Source organism: Catharus ustulatus, chromosome 25 (genome assembly GCF_009819885.2).
Source record: "Catharus ustulatus isolate bCatUst1 chromosome 25, bCatUst1.pri.v2, whole genome shotgun sequence".
In the NCBI taxonomy this organism is placed as follows: domain Eukaryota; kingdom Metazoa; phylum Chordata; class Aves; order Passeriformes; family Turdidae; genus Catharus; species Catharus ustulatus.
In genome coordinates this window covers 1,651,909-1,673,171 of record NC_046245.1, presented here as the reverse complement: position 1 = coordinate 1,673,171, position 21,263 = coordinate 1,651,909, and the positions used below count along the sequence as shown (strand labels likewise).

The window sequence follows — 21,263 nt, the reverse complement described above, 5'->3', positions numbered from 1 at the left end:
AGGGCTTGGACTGATCAGAAATTAAGAACAACCCAAACCTGAGGGATTGGACTCTTGAGATGTGAAAACAACCCAAACCTGAGGGTGCCAAACTGCTGGAGCAATCCTTGTGAGCAGCTTCTCCCAGAGCCCAGCTCGATGTAGCTCAGACAGGACAATTGCTGAAAGCCAGCTCTGATTTCCCAGGCAGGAAAATCAGGTTGCAAAGTGCAGGAATTGAGTTTTTCTGTCTGAACCTGGGCTTGTCAGCAGCAGTTGTTTCATGGTGGGATGGAATGTTCTTGCTAAAATGAGTTTCCACTGTTTCATGTCTTCTACACCAATATATATATGGTGTATATATAAAACTGTGTAAAGTTGTACTTTGTACATAGAACTCTGTACAATATGGAGGTACAGCCTTTTTTTTTTTGTTTTTTTTCCCCCCCTTTTGGTACAGTATTGTACAGTATTAGGAGTCGATGTGTTGGAAGTGTTAAATCCATACTGGGGCAACAAAATGTATCCATTGTCATTAGCAATAGTTTTGGAGAAATAAATGTTTTGGGTATGGTGGAAACACTGACCTGAGGGTGCTGGTGTGTGATGTCCTGGGCTGGGGAGAGGCAGAGCATGGTCTGAGGGGTTCTGGAAAGTTCAGGAGTATTTGGTGAGGGGCTGGTGAGAGGCAGAGAGTGGCCTGGGGGATCCTGGAAAGCTCAAGAATGTTTTTGGAAGGGTTGGAGAGAGGGGGAACATGGTCTGAGGGGTTCTGGAAAGTTCAGGAGTGTTGTTGGATGGGCTGGTGAGAGACAGAGCATGGTCTGAGGGGTTCTGGAGGCTCTGGAATGTTTGGTGAGGGGTTGGAGAGAGGCAGAGCATGGTCTGGGGAGTTCTGGAAAGCTCTGGAATGTTTTTGGAAGGGCTGGAGAGAGGCAGAGAATGGCCTGGGGGGTTCTAGAAAGTTCAGGAGTGATGTTGGAGGGGCTGGAGAGAGGCAGAACATGGTCTGAGGGGTTCTGGAAAGTTCTGGGATATTTGGTGAGGGGCTGGAGAGAGGCAGAGCATGGCCTGGGGGGTTCTGGAAAGTTCAGGGGTGATGTTGGAGGGGTTGGAGAGAGGTAGAGCATGGCCTGAGGGGTTCTGGAATGCTCAGGGGTGTTGTTGGAAGGGCTGGTGAGAGGCAGAACATGGTCTGGGGGATTCTGGAAAGTTCAGGAGTGATGTTAGAGGGGCTGGTGAGAGGCAGAGCATGGCCTGAGGGGTTCTGGAAAATTCAGGAGTGTTGTTGGAGGGGCTGGAGAGAGGCAGAACATGGTCTGGGCTGTTCTGGAAGCTCAGGAATGTTTTTGGAGGGATTGCTGAGAGGCAGAGAATGGCCTGGGGGGTTCTGGAAAGCTCAGGGGTGTTTGATGAGGGGCTGGTGAGAGGGTGAGGGGGGATCTGCAGGACCCAGGAGCTCCCGGTGCCATCCTGGGCTGGGGACACTCGATGGCAGCAGGGCAGGCACAGAGAGGAGGGGACAGCAAGGATGTGGTGATGGGAGAAGGGAATGGTTTGGAGCTGAAGGAGGGCAGGGCTGGGTGGGGTTTTGGGCAGGAATTGCTCCCTGGGGGTGTGGCAGCCCCTGGCACAGGTGCCCAGAGCAGCTGTGCCTTTCCCTGGATCCCTGCGAGCATCCCAGGCCAGGCTGGAGCAGCCTGGGACAGTGGAAGGTGTCCCTGCCGTGGAAAAAGCATTTAAAGGTCTCTTCCACCCCAAACATTCTTTCTGTACCCCCTGGTTGGACCCCAGCCCCGTGTTCCCCCACCCTGGGCTCGCACCCACCCACCCAGCAGGATTCCCCAGGGCAAACACTTCCCTGGCAGTGACCTGATTTAAAAATGCTTAATCTTCATCCTTTTCCTGCAGGGGATGGGCCCCCAACTGCCTCAGGAAAGAGGATTTAAGATTGAGATTAAGGATTGGATCATTATTATTATTATCATTACCAGCTTTCCCCCATCTCCTTTTCCACAGGCCTTTTCCAGAGCCTGCAGGGGGAACAGGCAGGGCTGTGTCACTTTGGCTTTTCTTAAGATTCAAAGGAATTATTTTCAGTGAGGTTTGATTAACTGAGGCATTTTGTCCCCCCTTATCCCTGAGGTGAGCATCCCTGTGCTCCCTGTCCCACATCTCTGGTAGGAACAGCTGGAAATTTGGGAAATTTTACTCCAAAATCACAGCAGCCTCTGTGGTGCCACCCTGGAGCCAGCTGGGCACGCTGGTGGTGGCTTTTTGTTTTTAAAACATGAAATAGGAGTCAGAGAGCAACGGGGTGGCACAGCTAACAAGGGGTTAGTGATTTTTGATTTTTGATTTTTCCCTTGGTGATTGCTGCACACAGAGCTCGCTGCCTGTCCCTGATTCTCCGGGCTCTGCTGCCACCAGCTGGAACAGTGAATTCTTGGCACAAATCACTCTCAAGGCCGGGTTTATTCTCTCCCAGCCTGTTCCTGATGTGCTGTCCCGCCTCACCAGGGTTTATCCCCTGTGGGCACATCCATTCCTGGGGTTCAGGTGGGATTGGGGATTGGGAGGGAAAACCTGCTGTGGGGTAACCAGGGAGAGGAGATGAGCTGGGGGTTCTAAAGGATGGCAGAAAAAAAGGAGAAAGGGCTGGAAGAATCCAGGCAGTGTTGGGGTGAGTTCCCTTGGCCAGCACCGTGGGGACACACTGCTGCTCCTGTTTCAAGGACACAGCCAGCACATGCATTGAAAATAAAACTAAACACAATTTCGAGAAGTCACCCTGGGCCTTTCTCTTCCTGTCAGCTGAGCTGCAGCACAATGACTTCAGTCAAAGTGATTTCAGGTGTTGTGTGGTTAAACGGGCATTACTGAGACTCTGCCACCCCTTCCCAGCCTGGACATCCCTGGAAAACCCCAGGGAAAGGGCCAAGCCCTGCCCTCCCTCAGCCCTTGGAGGTTTTCCAGGAGCACTCACCCTGGCTGGGAAAATGAAGCTCAGCAGGAATTAAGGAGCTAATGAGGGGTGGAGTTTGTGTGCAGGCTGGTGGAGTGGAGATGTTTGGATGCCCCACACGTTGATGAACTCTCAGACCTGTGGAGGCTTTGTTGGTGAGGATGGGGCCTTTAGACACATCCACACCAGCCTGGAAAAATTCCTGACAGGGGCAGGAGCTGGTCACAGGGACAGGAGCAGCCCTGCTCTGCCCTGTGCAGGCAGCAGAGTGCCCTGAACCTCACATCCTGCCCTGCATCCCACCCTGGACCCCACATCCTGCATCCCACTCTGTCCCACATCACATATTCCACCCTATCCTGCATCCCACATCCTGCTCTGCACCCTCCTCTGCATCCTGCTTCCCATCCTGCATCCCACATCCTTCTTTGCATCCTGCATGTCACCTGTATCCCCCTCCTGCATTCCACATCCCACTCTATCCCACATCCCACCCCGTCCTGCACCTCACCCTGCACCCTTCTCTGCACCCTACATCCCATATACTGCTCTGCATCCCATTCTGCATCCCAGATCCCACTTGTATCCCACATCCCACTCTGTCCTGCATCCCATGCTGTATCCCAGATCCCCCCCTGTCCCCGATCCCACTGCACAGCTCCGTGCCAGCCTTGCCGGGTGATGCTGTGTCCGTGCTGTCCCCTGTGCTGGCACAGACAACAGGGGCTGGACACCGACCCTGGGCACGGATCCTGGTCCCTGGGCAGCGATCCTGGTCCCTGGGCACAGATCCTGGTCCCTGGGCACGGATCTGGTCCCTGAGCACGGATCTGGTCCCTGGGCACAGATCCTGGATCCTGAGCACAGATCCTGGTCCCTGGGCACAGATCCTGGATCCTGAGCACAGATCCTGGATCCTCGGCACGGATATGGTCCATGGGCACAGATCCTGGATCCTCGGTACGGATATGGTCCATGGGCACGGATCTCGTCCATGGGCACGGATCTGGTCCCTGGGCACAGATCCTGGATCCTGAGCACAGATCCTGGTCCCTGAGCACGGATCCTGCTCCCTGGACACAGATCCTGGTCCCTGGGCACGGATCCTGGATCCTGGGCATGGATCCTGGTCCGTGGGCACGGATCCTGGTCCATGAGCACAGATCCTGATCCATCTCTGCCCCCCAAATCCCCTCCCGACGGCAGCCGGAGCTCAGCGCCCTGTGCGGCCGCCGGAGCCGCTCCGGGAGGAGCCGCAGCGTGCCCGGGGACGGGCTGCACGGCTGGGAAGTTTTTTCTCGAGCAGGAAGCTGAAGCATTTCCTCCTCGAGCGTGGCCGAGGCTCGCCGGGCGGGTTTTGCAATCCGAGGGTTTCAGTTCCCGGCCCGGGGAGGCGCCGAGCGCTGCCGGGCTCGGGCACCGGGCAGGTCCCGGCTCCGAGGGCTCTGTCCGGGCTCTGTCCGGGCTCCGAGGGCTCTGTCCGTGCTCTCAGGGCTCGGTCCATGCTCTGAGAGCTCTGTCCGTGCTCTCAGGGTCGGTCCATGCTCATTCTTGGTGCTGCCGGGGAGGCTCCCCTCGGAGCTGGGCTCGCTGGGCTGGCCGGGCTCGCCCCCCGCGCTTCTCGCTGGCCATGCAGAGCACCCCAAACTACCTGTGGAGCACCGAGGACCTGCTGGGCCAGGGGGCCACGGCTTCTGTCTACAAAGCTCGCAACAAGGTGAGCTGGGGGGGATCCCAAAGCTGCGGAGCCGCGGTGCCCCCTCCCCACCCCGGGCATTGCCCCAGCTCCGCTCGGCAGAGCCGTGCCTGGGAGCAGCTTTGGGTTTTGTTTTCGTTTTCGTGCGGCTCCTTCCCCTGCTCTGCGCGGTTTTGGGGCGCTCCCAGCCGGCTGCTGCTGGGGAGGAAGGAGCTGTTTTCCGGGGAATGCCCAGAGCTTTAGAAAACCCCATCCCTGGCCATTTGCATACTTCGTGCAAACACTTGCCAGGCTCGGAGCGGGCTCTGCTGCTCAGCAGCCTTGGGAGTTGATTGAGCAGGAGCGGGCTGGGAACATCCCCATCCCCTTCCCCATTCCCATCCACATCCCATCCCCATCCCCATCCCCATCCCATCCCCGTCCCCGTCCCCATCCCATCCCCATCCCCATCCCCATCCCCGCGGCAGCTCCAGACGGGAGATTTTTGCGGGGCTGAATAAACACAGCCCCAGTCAGGACGGGGGGCAGGAAGAGCGAGCAGGGGGGGATGGCAGCGCTTTGTTTGTGCAGCAGAGCAGAGCCGGCACAGAGGCATCATTTACATCCCACTGAGCTCCTGCACCGCCTCGCACATGCACGACATCACCTCGTGTTTTCTGCCCCTCTTTCTCCCTCTTTTTTCCCAGAAATCAGGGGAGCTGGTTGCTGTGAAGGTCTTCAACAATGCCAGCTACCTGCGGCCCCAGGAGGTCCAGATGAGGGAGTTCGAGATGCTGAGGAAACTGAACCACAAAAACATCGTCAAATTATTTGCTGTGGAGGAGACGGTGAGTGGGAACCCCCCTGGGAAAGGCTGGGGCTCAGCAGCCAAGGGAGGGGACCTGGACCTGGATTTGGACCTGGGCTTGGACCTGGACCTGGGCTTGGACCTGGTCCTAGACCTGGACCTGGATTTGGACCTGGACCTGGACCTGGACCTGGGCTTGGACCTGGGCTTGGACCTGGGCCTGGACCTGGACCTGGGCTTGGACCTGGGCTTGGACCTGGACCTGGATTTGGACCTGGACCTGGACCTGAGCTTGGACCTGGACCTGGATTTGGACCTGGACCTGGACCTGGGCTTGGACCTGGACCTGGACCTAGACTTGGACCTGATCATAGACCTGGACCTGGACCTGGACCTGGACCTGGACCTGGTCCTAGACCTGGACTTGGATTTGGACCTGGACCTGGACTTGGACCTGGACCTGGACCTGGACCTGGTCCTAAACCTGGACTTAGACCTGGACCTAGACTTGGACCTGGTCCTAGACCTGGACTTGGACCTGGTCCTAGACCTGGACCTGGACTTGGACCTGGACTTGGACCTGGTCCTGCCTGGCTGAGCCCTCCTGCATCTCCCACCGCAGGGCAGCAGCAAGCAGAAGGTGCTGGTGATGGAATATTGCTCCAGTGGGAGCCTGCTGAGCGTGCTGGAAGATCCAGCCAATGCTTTTGGCCTGGCTGAGTCCGAGTTCCTCATCGTGCTGCAGTGTGTGGGTGAGTGGGGGGCTCCAGGGGCTGAGACCCCCCAGGTGGGGCTGGAAGGACCCTGCAGGCTCCCAGTGGAGTGAGGGGTCAGACCCTGCACCCCTGAGCAGGGTTGTGAAAAACACGTTTTACTGTTTTGGTAAAATTTAAAAGGTTTAATAAAAAAACAATAGGAGACACACATAAAGCAAAGGGTTAAAATGGTTGGGTGCTTGGTAAGCTGCTAAGAGCACACTGCTTTGGGAACACTTTTTAAAATACACTTTATAATACATTAACCTGTTGCATATTTATAGTTTCTTATGTATAGTTAAAATTTTTTGGGAACTGTTTAGCATGGCTACTTTTTGGGTTTGTTTTTTTAGAGCATGCCTGTTTTTTGGCTTGAGGTTTTAATTTTCTTCTTATTACTTTTTAATTTGGGTGGTGGTCTTGGCTTTTTGCAGTTGGTGAGTGTTGATAATCGTTGTGCTAGTTGCAGGGTCCCCATTATTTTAACCAAGCAGGTAGTTTAAGCATACTATTAAAATAAAAACAACCTATTTTAAATTTTTGCTATTAGAAGAAAAAAAACTTATACAGAAAAGTTGTTTTAACATTATACATACAGCATTTATCTCAATAGTTGTGTAAAGCCAACAATGTCATGAATGTAATGTACTTATAAGAGGGCTGAGCTCTGAGCTGAGGGTTTCTCTTTGCTCTGGGAAGCTGCTGTGACAATGACTTGTGCTCTGCCACATCCTCATCCTCTCCATTCTTCCCAACCCCCGTGGGATTTATCCCCTCCCCAGCCCTTTTCTGCTCCCTAAATTCCAGCTGTCCCCCTGGAGCCCAGTGCCCCAGCCCCACACGGGAATGTCACCTCCCCCCTGTGGGAATATTGAGGGTGGTGACAATTGGGACAAACAGAGAGATCTCTGTGTTCTGGTCTGGATGTTTGGAGTTTATTGCTTAGGGAGTGGGGAAAGAGGGCCCTGCTTGGAGCTGCAGGCACAGCTCAGGGCAGGGCAGGAGGAGAGTGTGGGGTGGTCGGAGTCTGAGTGAGAGGATGAGGTAAGAGCTAAGGGAAGGAATTAAGAGTTAAGAGATTAAGAGTTAAAAGGAGGAATAAAGAGCTAAGAGTTAAGAGTTGAGTTAAGAGTTAAGAGCTGAATTAAGAGTTGAGTTAAGAGAGCGAGTTTCCCGTTACAATACAATAAATCATCTTCTGTATTAAATATTCTAATTTCCACTAACCAATCTAATCCAAGATACAAATTCCCTAACATTTGCACGCAACCTGTAGAAATCGCTATATTGCCATGTTTTATTGCTTTCTTATCTCTAAACCTTATCTCAGACCCTTCCTGTTACACCTGGAGAGGGTCTCTGCTGGCTCTTTGGCATTTGTGACATCTGGAATTATCCAAACAAAGGAAGGATCAAGCATCCCCATTGCTGCTCTCAGGCACAATCAAAAACTGTTATCATTTCTATCTCCCTTACGGTTTCCGTGTTCTCAAAACCCTTTGCTGGACAATCACATCTATAATATTTCCTGATTCACCCTCCCCAAACCCCAGTGGCAGGGATGAACCACCTGCGTGAGAACGGCGTGGTGCACAGGGACATCAAACCCGGCAACATCATGCGCCTGGTGGGGGAGGACGGGCAGAGCGTTTACAAACTGACCGACTTCGGGGCCGCGCGCGAGCTGGACGACGACGAGAAGTTTGTGTCGGTCTATGGGACAGAGGAGTACCTGGTGAGCCTGGGGAGGCTGGGCCTGCCCTCAGTCTGAGCTGGAGAGCCTGGGTTGTGTTTTGGGAAGGGCTTGGTGCTTTGTGGCGGTGGTGCTGGTGGTGGTTTTTGGGGGGGGACTCGGAGCTCTGTTCCATGTGATGGTTTTTGGGGAGCACCCAAAACTCTGTTCCCACTGACTATTTTTGGGGAGCACCCAGAGCTATTCCAGGTGATTATTGCTGGGGAGCACCCAAAGCTCCATTACATGTAATTATTTTTGGGAAGCATCCAGACGTCTGTTCCCATTGATGATTTTTGGGGAGCACCCAAAGCTCTGTTCCCACTGACTATTTTTGGGGAACACCCAAAGCTCTATTCCAGGTGATGACTTTTAGGGAGCACCCAGAGCTCTGTTCCATGTGATTATTTCTGGGGAGCACCCAGAGCTGTTCCAGCTGATGATTTTTGGGGAGCACCCAAAGCTCCATTACATGTAATTATTTTTGGGAAGCATCCAGACGTCTGTTCCCACTGATGGTTTTTGGGGAGCACCCAGAGCTGTTCCAGCTGATGATTTTTGGGGAGCACCCAGAGCTCTGTTCCATGTGATGATTTTAGGGAGCATCCAAAGCTATTCCAGGTGATTATTTTTGGGGAGCACCCAGAGCTCTGTTCCCACTGATTATTTTTGGGGAGCACCCAAAGCTCTATTCCAGGTGATGACTTTTAGGGAGCACCCAGAGCTCTGTTCCATGTGATTATTTCTGGGAGCATCCAAAGCTATTCCAGGTGATGATTTTTGGGGAGCACCCAGTGCTGTTCCATGAGATTATTTTTGGGGAGCATCCAGAACTCTGTTCCATGTGACTGTTTTTGGGAGTACCCAAAGCTCCATTACATGTGGTGATTTTTTGGGACCACCCAGAGCTCTGTTCCAGGTGATTATTTCTGGGGAGCACCCAGAGCTGTTCCAGCTGATGATTTTTGGGGAGCACCCAAAGCTCCATTACATGTAATTATTTTTGGGAAGCATCCAGACATCTGTTCCCACTGATGGTTTTTGGGGAGCACCCAGAGCTATTCCAGCCAATGTTTTCTTGGGGACAACCCAAAGCTCTGTTTTAGCTGATGATTTTTAGGGAGCACCCAAAGTTCTATTCCATGTGATGATTTTTGGGAGCACCCAAAGCTATTCCAGGTGATTATTTTTGGGGAGCACCCAGAGCTCCATTACATGGGATGATTTTTGGGGAGCACCCAGAGCTCTGCTCTCACTGATGGTTTTTGGGGAGCACCCAGAGCTATTCCAGGTGATGTTTTGGGGAGCATCCAGAGCTCTGTTCCCACTGATTATTTTCAGGGAGCACTCAGAGCTCTGCTCCCACTGATGGTTTTTGGGGAGCACCCAGAGCTGTCCCAGCTGACAGTTTTTGGGAAGAACACAAAACTCTGTTCCATGTGATGATTTTTGGGGAGCACCCAAAGCTCTGCTCCCACTGATTATTTTTGTGGAGCACCCAGAGCTCTGCTCCCACTGACAGTTTTTAGTGAGCACCCCTCTGTCTGTGCCTGCCCCCAGCACCCCGACGTGTACGAGCGAGCCGTGCTGCGCAAGCCCCAGCAGAAAGTGTTTGGGGTCACCGTGGACCTGTGGAGCATCGGTGTCACCTTCTACCACGCTGCCACCGGCAGCCTCCCCTTCGTGCCCTTCGGGGGGCCCCGCAGGAACAAGGAGATCATGTAGGTGTCCTGGGGAGCTGGGGCTGCTGTCTGCTGCTGTTTAACCCCTCAAAGCCCTGACAAGGGGGCTGTGGGGGCAGTGAGGGGAAGAATTAATGTCGTGTGTGCCGTGTTTCCCCTCCAGATGGGGTGTTTGGATGGGGCACTGAGCATGGGTGGCATCCCTGCCCATAGCAGGGGGTGGAACCAGATGATATTTAAGGCCCTTCCAACCCAATTCTATAAAATGCATTCCCATGACCTCCTGGCTAACAGCTGGAAGGGGAGGCAGGGTTAATGCTCTCCTGACTGTTCCTTGCAGTGTTTTTTCCCTCTGGGCACTCTGTTTTCCCTCAGTGAATCATGTCTTTCCACGCTCTGCCCTTTCCCTCCACCCCAGGGACGCAGTGCCCAAACTGAGCTGGCTTGGTTTGAGTCAGCAGCCAACAATTCCCATCCCACAGGTACAAAATCACCACGGAGAAGCCTCCTGGGGCCATTGCAGGGATCCAGAGGCAGGAGAACGGGAACATCGAGTGGAGCTACGAGCTGCCCATCACCTGCCGCCTCTCAGCGTGAGTGTCCCTGCTGGGGCTGCAGCACAGGAGGGGTTAACAAGGCAGGGACTTTTCATCTTCAGGTGTCACAGGTGTCACAGCTTTCATATCTTTGCTTTCCAGGCAGGAGAAGGGGGTGCAGGGCAGGGCAGGGTGGTGTTTGTGGCTGGGGGTTGCAGCCCATGCAAACCTCTCTTGTTCCCTCGCTGCTGCAGGGGGCTGAAGGACCAGCTGATCCCCATCCTGGCCAACATCCTGGAGGTGGACCAGGACAAGTGCTGGGGGTTCGACCAGTTTTTTGCAGGGACCAACGACATTTTGCACAGGATGGTGGTGGACGTGTTCTCCCTGCAGCAGGCGTCCTCCCACCGCATCTACATCCACTCCTACAACACGTAAGGCTGGCTCAGAGCTCCCTCTGGGGATGGGCTCAGAATCCTCAGCCCCTCACTTTAACGGGGGGCAGCACCTCTCCCTTTGCACCACTCCCAAACCGGGTTAAAACACACCAGGCTCAAATCAGCCTTTGCTGGGAGTGCACTAAAGGAGCTGTGGGCACACCAAGGGCTCCAAGGGGCTCTGCTGACCTTGTCTGATATTTTACTAAGAGAAAATATCAACATTTTGGTATTTTGAAGGCAGCAGGCTGCTAAATGGGATGGAAATCTGTGTGCTCACCTCACTGCTTATCCCCATCCTTTCGCTTCTTTCTCCATTTCAGTACCACCAAGTTTTTAGATGCCGTCTTCAAACAGACAAATATAGTCCCTCACCATCAAGAATATTTTTTTGAAGGACACCTGTATGAGCTGGACCCCAATCTACAAGCTCACCATTTCTGCAAAACCACCGAGAGCAGCCCCCTGACGTTGCTGAGCACCTCAGAGCAGCCTGAGGACGTGGTGGGGGTCCAGTACAGAGACCGTGAGTGGCTTGGGGATGTGTCACGGTGGGACAGTGGCTCTTGGAGGGAGGATTTGTTCCAGTCCTTATCCTGAGAGATTTCCCAGCTGGGTGATGGGCCCATTTCCTGATTATCCCAGATCTTGGTGCCTGGGCAATGCCTCACCTGGATCCCAGTTCCCACCAGGGTTCCCAGTTCACCACACTGATTGCTTTTCCCACTGCCAGTCCCCATTCCCAGTAGTGACCCCAGTTCCAGCAGCAGGAGTACTGGTTCCCAGTGCCATTCCCAGTCCTGATGCCAGCTCCCAGTGCCCATTCCCAGTCCTGTTTCTGGCCCCTGGAGCAGGATTTGGGCATTTCAGGGTTTCCCCTGCCACGTGCTGCTGCTCCATGGCCATGCACCACTCTGGGCTTTGCAGGGAATTCCTGCCTTCATCCTGCTCCCAAAACTTCTGGGGGGGCTGCACTGAGCCTCCAGCACTGAGGCTGAAATCTGGGTGGCCACAGGGTTTATCTGGTGGGTGGGAGCTGCCCGGATGGGGACAAACCCCCCTGACCCTGCCTGTCTTCCCAGCGGCGCTGGAGTTCCCCAAGTTCGTGCCCAGGGTGGATGTGGTGGCCGACTGCAGCGCAGCCAAGGTGGGTGTGGGGGCCAGGGCAGGTCCTGGCAGGGTGCTGGCAGTGCCCTATCACAGTGCTACCAGTGTCCTTTCACAGCATTGGCAGTGCCCTTTGCCTTGCAGAGTGCTGGCAGTGCCCTGTCCCTGTCACAGCACTGGCAGTGCCCTGGCACACACTGGCAGTGCCCTGTCCCTGTCCCAGCACTGGCAGTGCCCTGTCCCTGTCACACACTTGCAGTGTCCCTGTCACACACTGTCCCTGTCCCTGTCCCAGCACTGGCAGTGCCCTGTCCCTGTCACACGCTGGCAGTGCCCTGTCCCTGTCACACACTGTCCCTGTCCCTGTCACACCCTGGCACTGTCCCTGTCCCTGGCACACCCTGGCAGTGTCCCTGGCACACGCTGGCAGTGCCCTGTCTCTGTCACACACTGTCCCTGTCCCTGTCACACACTGTCCCTGTCCCTGTCACACCCTGGCACTGTCCCTGTCCCTGGCACACCCTGGCAGTGCCCTGTCACACCCTGTCAGTGTCCCTGTCACACGCTGGCAGTGTCCTGGCACACGCTGGCAGTGCCCTGTCCCTGTCACACACTGTCCCTGTCCCTGGCACACCCTGGCAGCCTCCCTGGCACACACTGGCACTGTCCCTGTCCCTGTCACACCCTGGCACTGTCCCTGTCCCTGTCACACCCTGGCAGTGCCCTGTCACACCCTGGCACTGTCCCTGTCCCTGTCACACGCTGGCAGTGCCCTGTCACACCCTGGCACTGTCCCTGTCCCTGGCACACCCTGGCAGTGTCCCTGTCACACCCTGGCACTGTCCCTGTCCCTGTCCCAGCACTGGCAGTGCCCTTTTCCTTGCAGAGCGCCGTGGGCGCTGCTCACCAGACCGTGCGCGTGGGGCAGAGCCTGCGGAGGGGCCGGGAGCTGCTGGCCAGGGGCCTCCACTGGGTGATGTGAGTGCCACTGCTGGGCCAGGGCACGGGGACACGGGGACACGGGGACACGGGGGGTTTCAGCCTCTTCAGCTCGTGCAGGACCCGTGGGCACCGTGGGGTTGGGTGCTGGGATGGGAGGGGCAGGGCAGCAGGGGCAGCGTGACCCCTTGGGGCTGCACCTGGAGGGAAAACTCCTGGGTGTTGGGAGGATGCTCCTGTCCTCTTTTGTTCCTTTTGGGTCACTTCTTTAAATTTAGGAGAGGCTGAGGACAAGAGCAGAATTATTATTATTATTATTATTATTATTATTATCATCATCACTATCATCAGTGTGCATCTATTGGAAGTGTTATTATTATTATTATTATTATTATTATTACAATATTATTACTGTTACTATTACTATTACTATTATCATCATCAATGTCTGCATCTATTATTATTATTATTATAATTATATTACTATTACTATTATCATCATCAATGTGTGCATCTATTGGAAGTATTATTATTATTATTATTATTATTTTATTATTACTATTACTATTACTATTATCATCATCAATGTGTGCATCTATTGGAAGTATTATTATTATTTTACTATTACTATTACTATTACTATTATCATCATCGATGTATACATCTGTTGGAAGTGTTCTTGCCCAGGGCATGTAGTTTATAATTTTATAAACATATATATTTATAATTTTCTGGATAGTTCTCCTACACAACCTGATCCACCGATTTTTAGGTATTTTTATAATAATAATTTGGCTTGGAAATTTAAAGTCCCTTCCAACCCAAACCATTCCATGATGAATCCTACTGCCCTACCCACTCCTTTTGGGGCAGAGCACCCTAAAACCAGCAGCCACACCCGATTTTAGGTTCATCCAGCCCCCCCAGGCTCAGAACCAGCTCCATCCCCACTCCCTTGCATGGATGCTGGATTGCAGGAGCTCTGCTGGAGTTGTTGATTCCTCTCTTGGCAGTGGGAACCTGAGGACAGAGTGCTGCAGGATTCTGGAGCAGAGGAGGGGGGCTCACTCCGTGCTCGCCTGCCTGCAGCTCACCGAGGGCAGGACACACGTGCTGTAAGTGAGCTCTGGGCTGTGCCTGTGACATCTGGGGCTCTCAAAGGGGCCTGGATAACCAGGAATAAGGAAAATGCCAGGGATAAGCTGATCTCTGGGAGGTGGGAGGCTTTTTCACTCTGGGGGAAATGAGCCGCTCTGGCTGTTTCTGCCTCTTTGCTTCAGTTTTTAATGATCAATCCTTGGCTTCCCACGAGTCCAGAGTTAGTCCTGACTCTGGCTGCTGCTCTGGGGTTTTCTCACTGTCCCAGCCCTTGAGCAGGAAGGAGCCAGCTCCAGGGAAAGGAAAATTGAGTTGGGATAAAATAAAGAGAGGATGGCACCAGGTCTCGAGAAAGGAAAATTGAGTTGGGATAAAATAAAGAGAGGATGGCACCAGATCCAGGTGAAGGAAAATTGAATTGGGATAAAGGAAAGAGCAGGATGGCACCAGCTCCAGGACAAGGAAAGTTGAGTTGGGATAAAGGAAAGAGAGGATGGCACCAGCTCCAGAGAAAGGAAAATTGAGTTGGGACAAAGTAAAGAGAGGATGGCACCAGCTCCAGGGAAAGGAGTTGGGATAAAGTAAAGAGCAGGATGGCACCAGCTCCAGGGAAAGGAAAATTGAGTTGGGATCAAATAAAGAGAGGATGGTACCAGCTGCAGGACCCTGTGAGGTCTGGCCTTTATCACCAACCCCATTCCCTGCACACAGCCCTGGGGCTGGGCTGCATTCCCAGGGATCCAGCATCCCACCAGCCAAGGGGAGAGCTCCCATTTCCCTGCAAGAGTCTCCACTGAATTTTGGAGGAGCCCTGGGCTGCCCTCAACCTTCCCTTTCCCCACACCCCCCATCCCACCCAGTTGCTCTGGGCCAAGCTCAGCCCATTTTCTCCCAAGCAACCCACTGATATTTTGCTTTTCTGCTGGATTTTTTTTTTGGTTGTTGTTATAGTGGAAAATTCTTTGCCACTGGGTTGCTCTTCTTTCATTCTTTGCCATTTAGCAAAGTCTTTTAATTTCCATTTCATCTGAAAAAAAAGAAAAAAAAGAGAACTAGGGACACATGTTTCCCATTGAGAGCAGCACTCAGGGCTGGAGTGCCAAGAGCAGCAATGCTGCAGCTGGATGCTCTGGCTCCTCCAGCCCTTCCAGCTCTGCCTCAGGAATTTTTGTGCTGATTTAACTCAGCCCAGCCCTGCCGTGCCAGCTGCAGGGGCAGCACCCGGGCTGGCCTGGAGCCAGCTGCTGGAAAACCAACAATTTTGGGACAAATTGCACACAGCAGGGCGAGTTTGGAGCAGATCAGCACTTGGCACCTCGTGGCTCTGAAATCTGAGTTTCTGCCCCAGGAAATGTCTCTGCAGCCCCCCAGGACCCCAGCACGAGCTGGATTCTTTACCCCAGTGACAGCTGGTTCTGCATTGCTTCCTCCTGCAGGAAAATTCATTTTCTGTCTTTGCCCAGGTACGAGGCCGTTCCTGCAGGCAGCAGGGGCCCGGCTGGGGTGGATGTGGTGAGGACAAGGCTGCAGAGGGTGAGGAGCATCCCCAGCCCCAGCAGCCCCCAGAGCTCTCAGGGCTGCTCCCAACCTGTCCCCCTCCTCTGCAGGTGGACGAGGAGCTCTCCCAGTGCTCCCACAGCATCTTTGACTTCCAGGGGGCACTGGATGGGATTCTGGCCGAGCTGGTCAAGGACAGGCAGCAAGTGCACGAAGACAAAAGGTCTGTGGTGGAATCCCTGGGCTGGATGGAGCAGTTCCCCTGGCAGGCACAGCCCCACACACTGGTGCTGGGTGATGTCCAGCAAGTTCCCATTCCACCCCACAGTGATAACTGCACTCCAAAATGATGATTTCACCCCAGCCTCACCCCCTCTTCCTTCCCTGTCCCTGTCCCATCCCTGTTCCTGTCCCTGTCCCTGTCCCATCCCTGTCCCTGTCCCATCCCATCCCTGTCCCTGTCCCATCCCCGTCCCATCCCTGTCCCTGTCCCTGTCCCTGTCCGTGTCCCATCCCTGTCCCTGTCCCTGTCCCTGTCCCTGTCCCTGTCCCTGTCCCTGTCCCATCCCATCCCTGTCCCATCCCTGTCCCTGTCCCATCCCTGTCCCTGTCCCCTTGCAGCATCCAGCAGATGGAGTGCTGCCTGGAGAAGATGCAGGTGATCTACAAGCAGTTCAAGAAGGCCAGGACGTGTCTGAGTGAGTGCTGGGGCTGGGGGCACGGGGCAGGAATGTCCCTGCATTGTCCCAGTGCTTTTGGTTTGCTGGGATTGGCAGTTATTGCTTGGAATCCTGGAACCACAGGTTTGGGGTGGAAGGGAGTTTGTCCCTCTATTTCTGTGTCCTGAGAGTGGCTGAGGCAGGAAAATCCCCTTCAGTGTGCTGTGAATCCCCTCTGTGAGTTGTGAAACTGCCCCAGTTGTTGGGCTGGGAGCAGGAAACGTGTGCTGACCTTGTCCTTCCTCCCCAGGGCTGGGCTACAACGAGGAGCAAATCCACAAACTGGACAAGTGAGTGCCACCCTGTCCCCTTGCTGAGGCCAGGCTGGGCTCTGGTGCCTCTGGCTGCATCCCAGAGGGGTTTCATTTATTCCCAAAGGGGTTTCATTTATGCCCAAAGGGGTTTCATTTATTCCCAAAGGGGTTTCATTTATTCCCAAAGGGGTTTCATTTATTCCCAAAGGGGTTTCATTTATGTCCAAAGGGATTTCATTTATGCCCAAAGGGGTTTCATTTATTCCCAAAGGGGTTTCATTTATGTCCAAAGGGGTTTCATTTATTCCCAAAGGGATTTCATTTATTCCCAAAGGGGTTTCATTTATGCCCAAAGGGGTTTCATTTATTCCCAAAGGGATTTAAATTGTCCCTGGTGCTGTCAGAGGCAGTTCCTGAGCTGGTTCCTCCTTGCAGGAGCTCTCACAGTGCAGGTTTTGAGCCATGAACTCTTTCAGATGAAAATGTGGGAGCAGAGGTGGGGCCAGGGAGCTGCTCTGGGGTCACATCCTGTGCTGGGATTATACATAAATATATATATAAAATATATATTATATAATCATTCCAGGCTGCTGCTCACACAGCACTTGGTCTGAAGCCATTTATTGATTTATTTAGGAGGTGCCCCTGCTTCCCAATCTGCTTAACCTGCAGTGGCACTGAGGTTCCTGATGACTTTTGTGCCTTTTAAGAATCCTCCTTTCAGTTTCCACCCAAACCAGGGGAATTTTTCACAGGCAGGAAATACAATTCCCACTTGTACATGCAGCAGGGAGGGAATTTCACATCTTTGTCTCACTTAATGCTCGGTCTAACCTTGAACATTTGCCTTAAATTCCATGGCAGGGATTTCTCAGCAGTGTCCTGAGGGGGAGTAACAAAAAAAAAAAACAAAAAACAAACAAATAAAAACAAAAAAAAACCCACAAAAAAACCACAAAAAAAACAAAACAAGAAAACAAAATTTCCCTCTCCATCACAGTCAGGTTTGTTTTCTCTGTAATTTGTTTCTGAGCAGCTTTAGTCTGTTCTCTCTTTGGTGTTTTCTCTCTTATTTAGGCTGAATTTGGGGAGCCTGGCCAGGAGGGTTCTGTCCATTTTCCAGAAGGATTGTGTCCAGCAGTACCAGGAGGCCCTGGCCCTGCACAGCAGCAGGATGAGGTACCACAGGAGCCCTGCTATTTGAAGTTTATATTTTAATTTATTTGTATTTATTTATATTTATATATTTATATTTATAATTCTATTTATATCTATATTTATATTTATTTATATTTATATTTATATTTATATTTATATGTAATTATATATTATATATTATATAATGCATATTTATATTTAATATATTTATATTTATATTATATATACTTATTTATATTTCTTTATTTTATTTATATTTATTTTCTATTTGGAGTTTATATTTTAATTAATTTTTTAATTTATATTTTATATATTTATATATATAGAGAGGAGCAGCCTGCCCTGGGCTGGGGCAGAAGGAATTTCTGGAATATCTCACAATTAAACCCACTTTGTGACCCGGTCCCTTCTCGGGTGGGGAGGAGCCCTGGGCTGGATTTACAAGTGAAAGGGAATTTTTTAGGCTGGAAATTGGATTTGGATGCTCAGAATTTCTCCAGGAGCTGTGGGCAGGGTCTGCCCTGTGCCTGTGCTCTCCCTGCCTCCTCCTTGCCTTTTCCAAATTTTTCCCAGGTTTTTCCCAGTTTTTCCCAGATTTTTTCTGGTTTTTTCCCAGTTTTTTTCCCCCAGTTTTTTCCTAGTTTATTTCCCCAGTTTTTCCCACTTTTTTCCCAATTTTTCCCAATTTTTCCCAGTTTTTTCCTAGTTTATTTCCCCAGTTTTTTCCCAATTTTTTCCCAGTTTTTCCCATTTTTTTCCCACTTTCCCCACCTTTTTTCCCACCCTTGTCCCACTGCCAGCCCCAGGCTGTCCCCCCATGCTGCCTCACCCCAGGCAGGTGTCACTCTGGGGACAGGGATGTCACTCTGGGGACAGGAGTGAGTGTCACTCTGGGGACAGGAGTGTCCCAAGTGCCCTCCCCACCCTGGCCCAGCTCCATCAGGAATTTTCTCTTGGGTTTTCTCCCCCCTGGATGTGCAGCCCCACAAAACCCACTCAGTGCAGAGTTTTACCTCTGCTCACAGGGAGCAAAAAAACCTCTCCATGTTTTCCTGGGGTATTTTTGTACCTGCCCTTATGGAGAAACCACCCTGAGTCACAGCTGGATATTTTGAATTTCTTGTTACTTCATTTTTAATTGTCCTGTTTTGTTTCCTGCCGGGGTTTGTGGGGTGGTGGTTGTTTTTCTGAGGACTTGAGGTGGATCATTCACCTGAAATATTCTTCCCTTTGTTATTTTTTTTAAAGCCAAAACAAACATTTTTAATTTTTTTATACAACTCCTGATGTGCCTGCTGGGTGTGAGGATTTTTTGGGCAGGGGACAAGAGGCCCAGCCTGTGTTGCTGAAGTGAGCTGCCTCATTTACAAGCAGCTTTCCCATATTAATTAGCTGTCAGTGCTGTTTGGATAACCTGGCTGGAGCTGCAGCAATTACAACACTGCAGTGACTCATTTTTATTTTCCTTCAGCATTTTCAATCCAGACAGCTCTTGCAGAAAGCAGCAATTAAAACACATTAAAAAAAAAAATAAATTAACATTGCCAAGCACTGACTGGGAGCTTTGTCCTCATTTTCTCCTTCCAGGAAAGTTTGTGAGATAAAGAAGCACCTGAAGAGGCTCAGCAATCGAATCAGCAGCTGCAGTGTGGAGATGATGGAGTGCCAGGACTGCCTGCAGGGTGTAGGTGTCCATCCCCACAGCCTCCCCTGCTCCCCTCTGCAGCGTTTTTAACCCTTGCTGCAGTTTTTTGTGGGTGATCCAAGCTGGAGGTGTTGTTTTGTGTGAGCAGGGAGTGGGGAAAGCTTTGGGAAAAGCATTGCTGGTCCCAAGGATTGCCTGGCACGGGGGGATCTGTGCCCAAAAAATGGGAATTACAGCAGGGGGAAAAGGCTGCTGAGCTGGGCACAGCCTCCTGTAGATGTGCTGGGCCTTGGGATGTTTTATTTAGTTTTTCCTGGAGCAGTGCTGGGTGTGACTCTCCACCTCCACAGGCTCTGGACAGGCTCCTCCAGACAGAGAAATGGGATTTGGCCTCAGCTCCTCCCGTGCCTCCCTCCATCCCCCTGAGCCAGGCGTGCCAGGAGATGGCTCTGAGGTGAGTCCTTGGGGACAGGGCTCTGGGGACAGCCCAGGGCTGGCTCTGTCCATGCAGGATGCAGGATGCAGGAATTAGGGCTGGCTCTGTCCATGCAGGATGCAGGAATTAGGAATGGGTCTGTCCCTGTAGGATGCAGGAATTAGGAATGGCTCTGTCCCTGCCCTGCAGGATGCAGGAATGGGTCTGTCCATGTAGGATGCAGGAATTAGGGCTGGCTCTGTCCCTGCAGGAATTAGGGCTGCCTCTGTCCTTGTAGGAATTAGGGCTGGCTGTGTCCCTGCAGGATGCAGGAATTAGGAATGGCTCTGTCCATGCAGGATGCAGGATGCAGGAATTAGGGCTGGCTCTGTCCATGCAGGATGCAGGATGCAGGAATTAGGGCTGGCTCTGTCCATGCAGGATGCAGGATGCAGGAATTAGGAATGGCTCTGTCCATGCAGGATGCAGGAATTAGGGCTGGCTGTGTCCTTGCAGGATGCAGGAATTAGGGCTGGCTCTGTCCCTGCATGATTAGGGCTGGATCTGTCCCTGCAGGATGCAGGAATTAGGGCTGGCTGTGTCCCTGCAGGATGCAGGAATAGGGCTGGATCTGTCCCTGCAGGAATTAGGGCTGCCTCTGTCCCTGCAGGATGCAGGAATTAGGAATGGCTCTGTCCCTGCAGGATGCAGGAATGCCTCTGTCCCTGCAGGATGCAGGAATTAGGGCTGGCTGTGTCCCTGCAGGATGCAGGATGCAGGAATTAGGGCTGGCTGTGTCCCTGCCCTGCAGGATGCAGGAATTAGGGCTGGCTGTGTCCCTGCAGGATGCAGGAATTAGGGCTGGCTGTGTCCCTGCAGGATGCAGGAATTAGGGCTGGCTCTGTCCCTGCAGGAATTAGGGCTGGCTGTGCTCCTGCAGGATGCAGGAATGGCTCTGTCCATGCAGGATGCAGGAATTAGGAATGCCTCTGTCCCTGCAGGATGCAGGAGCTGCTGCAGCAGATGAGGTCGGTCTCCTGCGATCTGCAGTACAACAACAGCATCATCGAGCGGTGAGTGAGGGCACCCAGGGCTGCTCCAGGCAGGGATCCCCTCCTCCCTGCAGGAGTGGCTGGAGGGTCTGGGTGGGCTCCCTGGGACAGCCTCAGTCACTCCTGGGGTTCACACGGGGATTTTAACTGCCCCAAATCTGCATCCTGCTCTGGCAGCAGCAGAATTTCTCCTTCTTGTTTTAGCCATGAACTTCTCTGTCATTCCTTCACCCCTTTTTTCCAGCCTTTTCCCTGTGCTGTCTGCACTGGCTGCTGCTCACTGCCACGGGGCAGGAGCTGATTTCTCTTTCTGTATGAAAATCTGTGCAAAACCCAGCGCCCACTGCTGAACACCCCCCGGGATTTTCCTCCTCTGCATCCTTTTCTCGGGGCTCTGAATGCAAATGGACAATGGGAATTTGTACAGCAGGATGTCCAGGAGTTTAAAAAGACATTCACAGGGAATTCAGCCCTGTTTTTAGGATCACATCTGCCCTAAACCCTTCGGTTTTGTCCCTGCAGGTTGGGTGGGGCTGCTCCCACTCCCCCAGTCTGAGGACACGGTGAAGGTGCTGCAGCAAAATCATTTCCCAGCACAGGAATTCCAGCCTGGAGCACCAGAGCCATCGGATTTCCGTGCCCTGGGACTGTCTGTGCCCTCCTCCTACCTCTGTGCTCCAGCACTTTGCACGTTCAGCCCCATCAGCTCCCAGGGCCCTGCACCGAGGGAGGTTTGGCCAGAAATTCGAGTGGGGTTTTATCTTTTTCTTTTTAAAAAATGCTTGAAGGACTCGGTGTTTTTATGGTTTC

General features: G+C 52.6%; 1 protein-coding gene across 1 annotated transcript; it reads left to right on the top strand.

Moving 5' to 3' along the window:
- Positions 1-4,512: 4,512 nt before the first annotated feature.
- On the top strand, positions 4,513-21,244 carry IKBKE (inhibitor of nuclear factor kappa B kinase subunit epsilon). The gene is made up of 20 exons (XM_033080151.1): positions 4,513-4,661; positions 5,327-5,467; positions 6,050-6,179; positions 7,736-7,917; positions 9,475-9,635; positions 10,079-10,189; positions 10,387-10,566; positions 10,893-11,095; positions 11,652-11,716; positions 12,563-12,654; positions 13,629-13,730; positions 15,177-15,246; positions 15,321-15,433; positions 15,832-15,908; positions 16,180-16,219; positions 17,261-17,362; positions 18,929-19,025; positions 19,337-19,440; positions 20,403-20,474; positions 20,976-21,244. The coding sequence occupies exons 1-20, from the start codon at positions 4,575-4,577 to the stop codon at positions 21,007-21,009; spliced, it is 2,163 nt and encodes a 720-aa protein (XP_032936042.1). The 5' UTR covers positions 4,513-4,574; the 3' UTR covers positions 21,010-21,244.
- Positions 21,245-21,263: the final 19 nt, after the last annotated feature.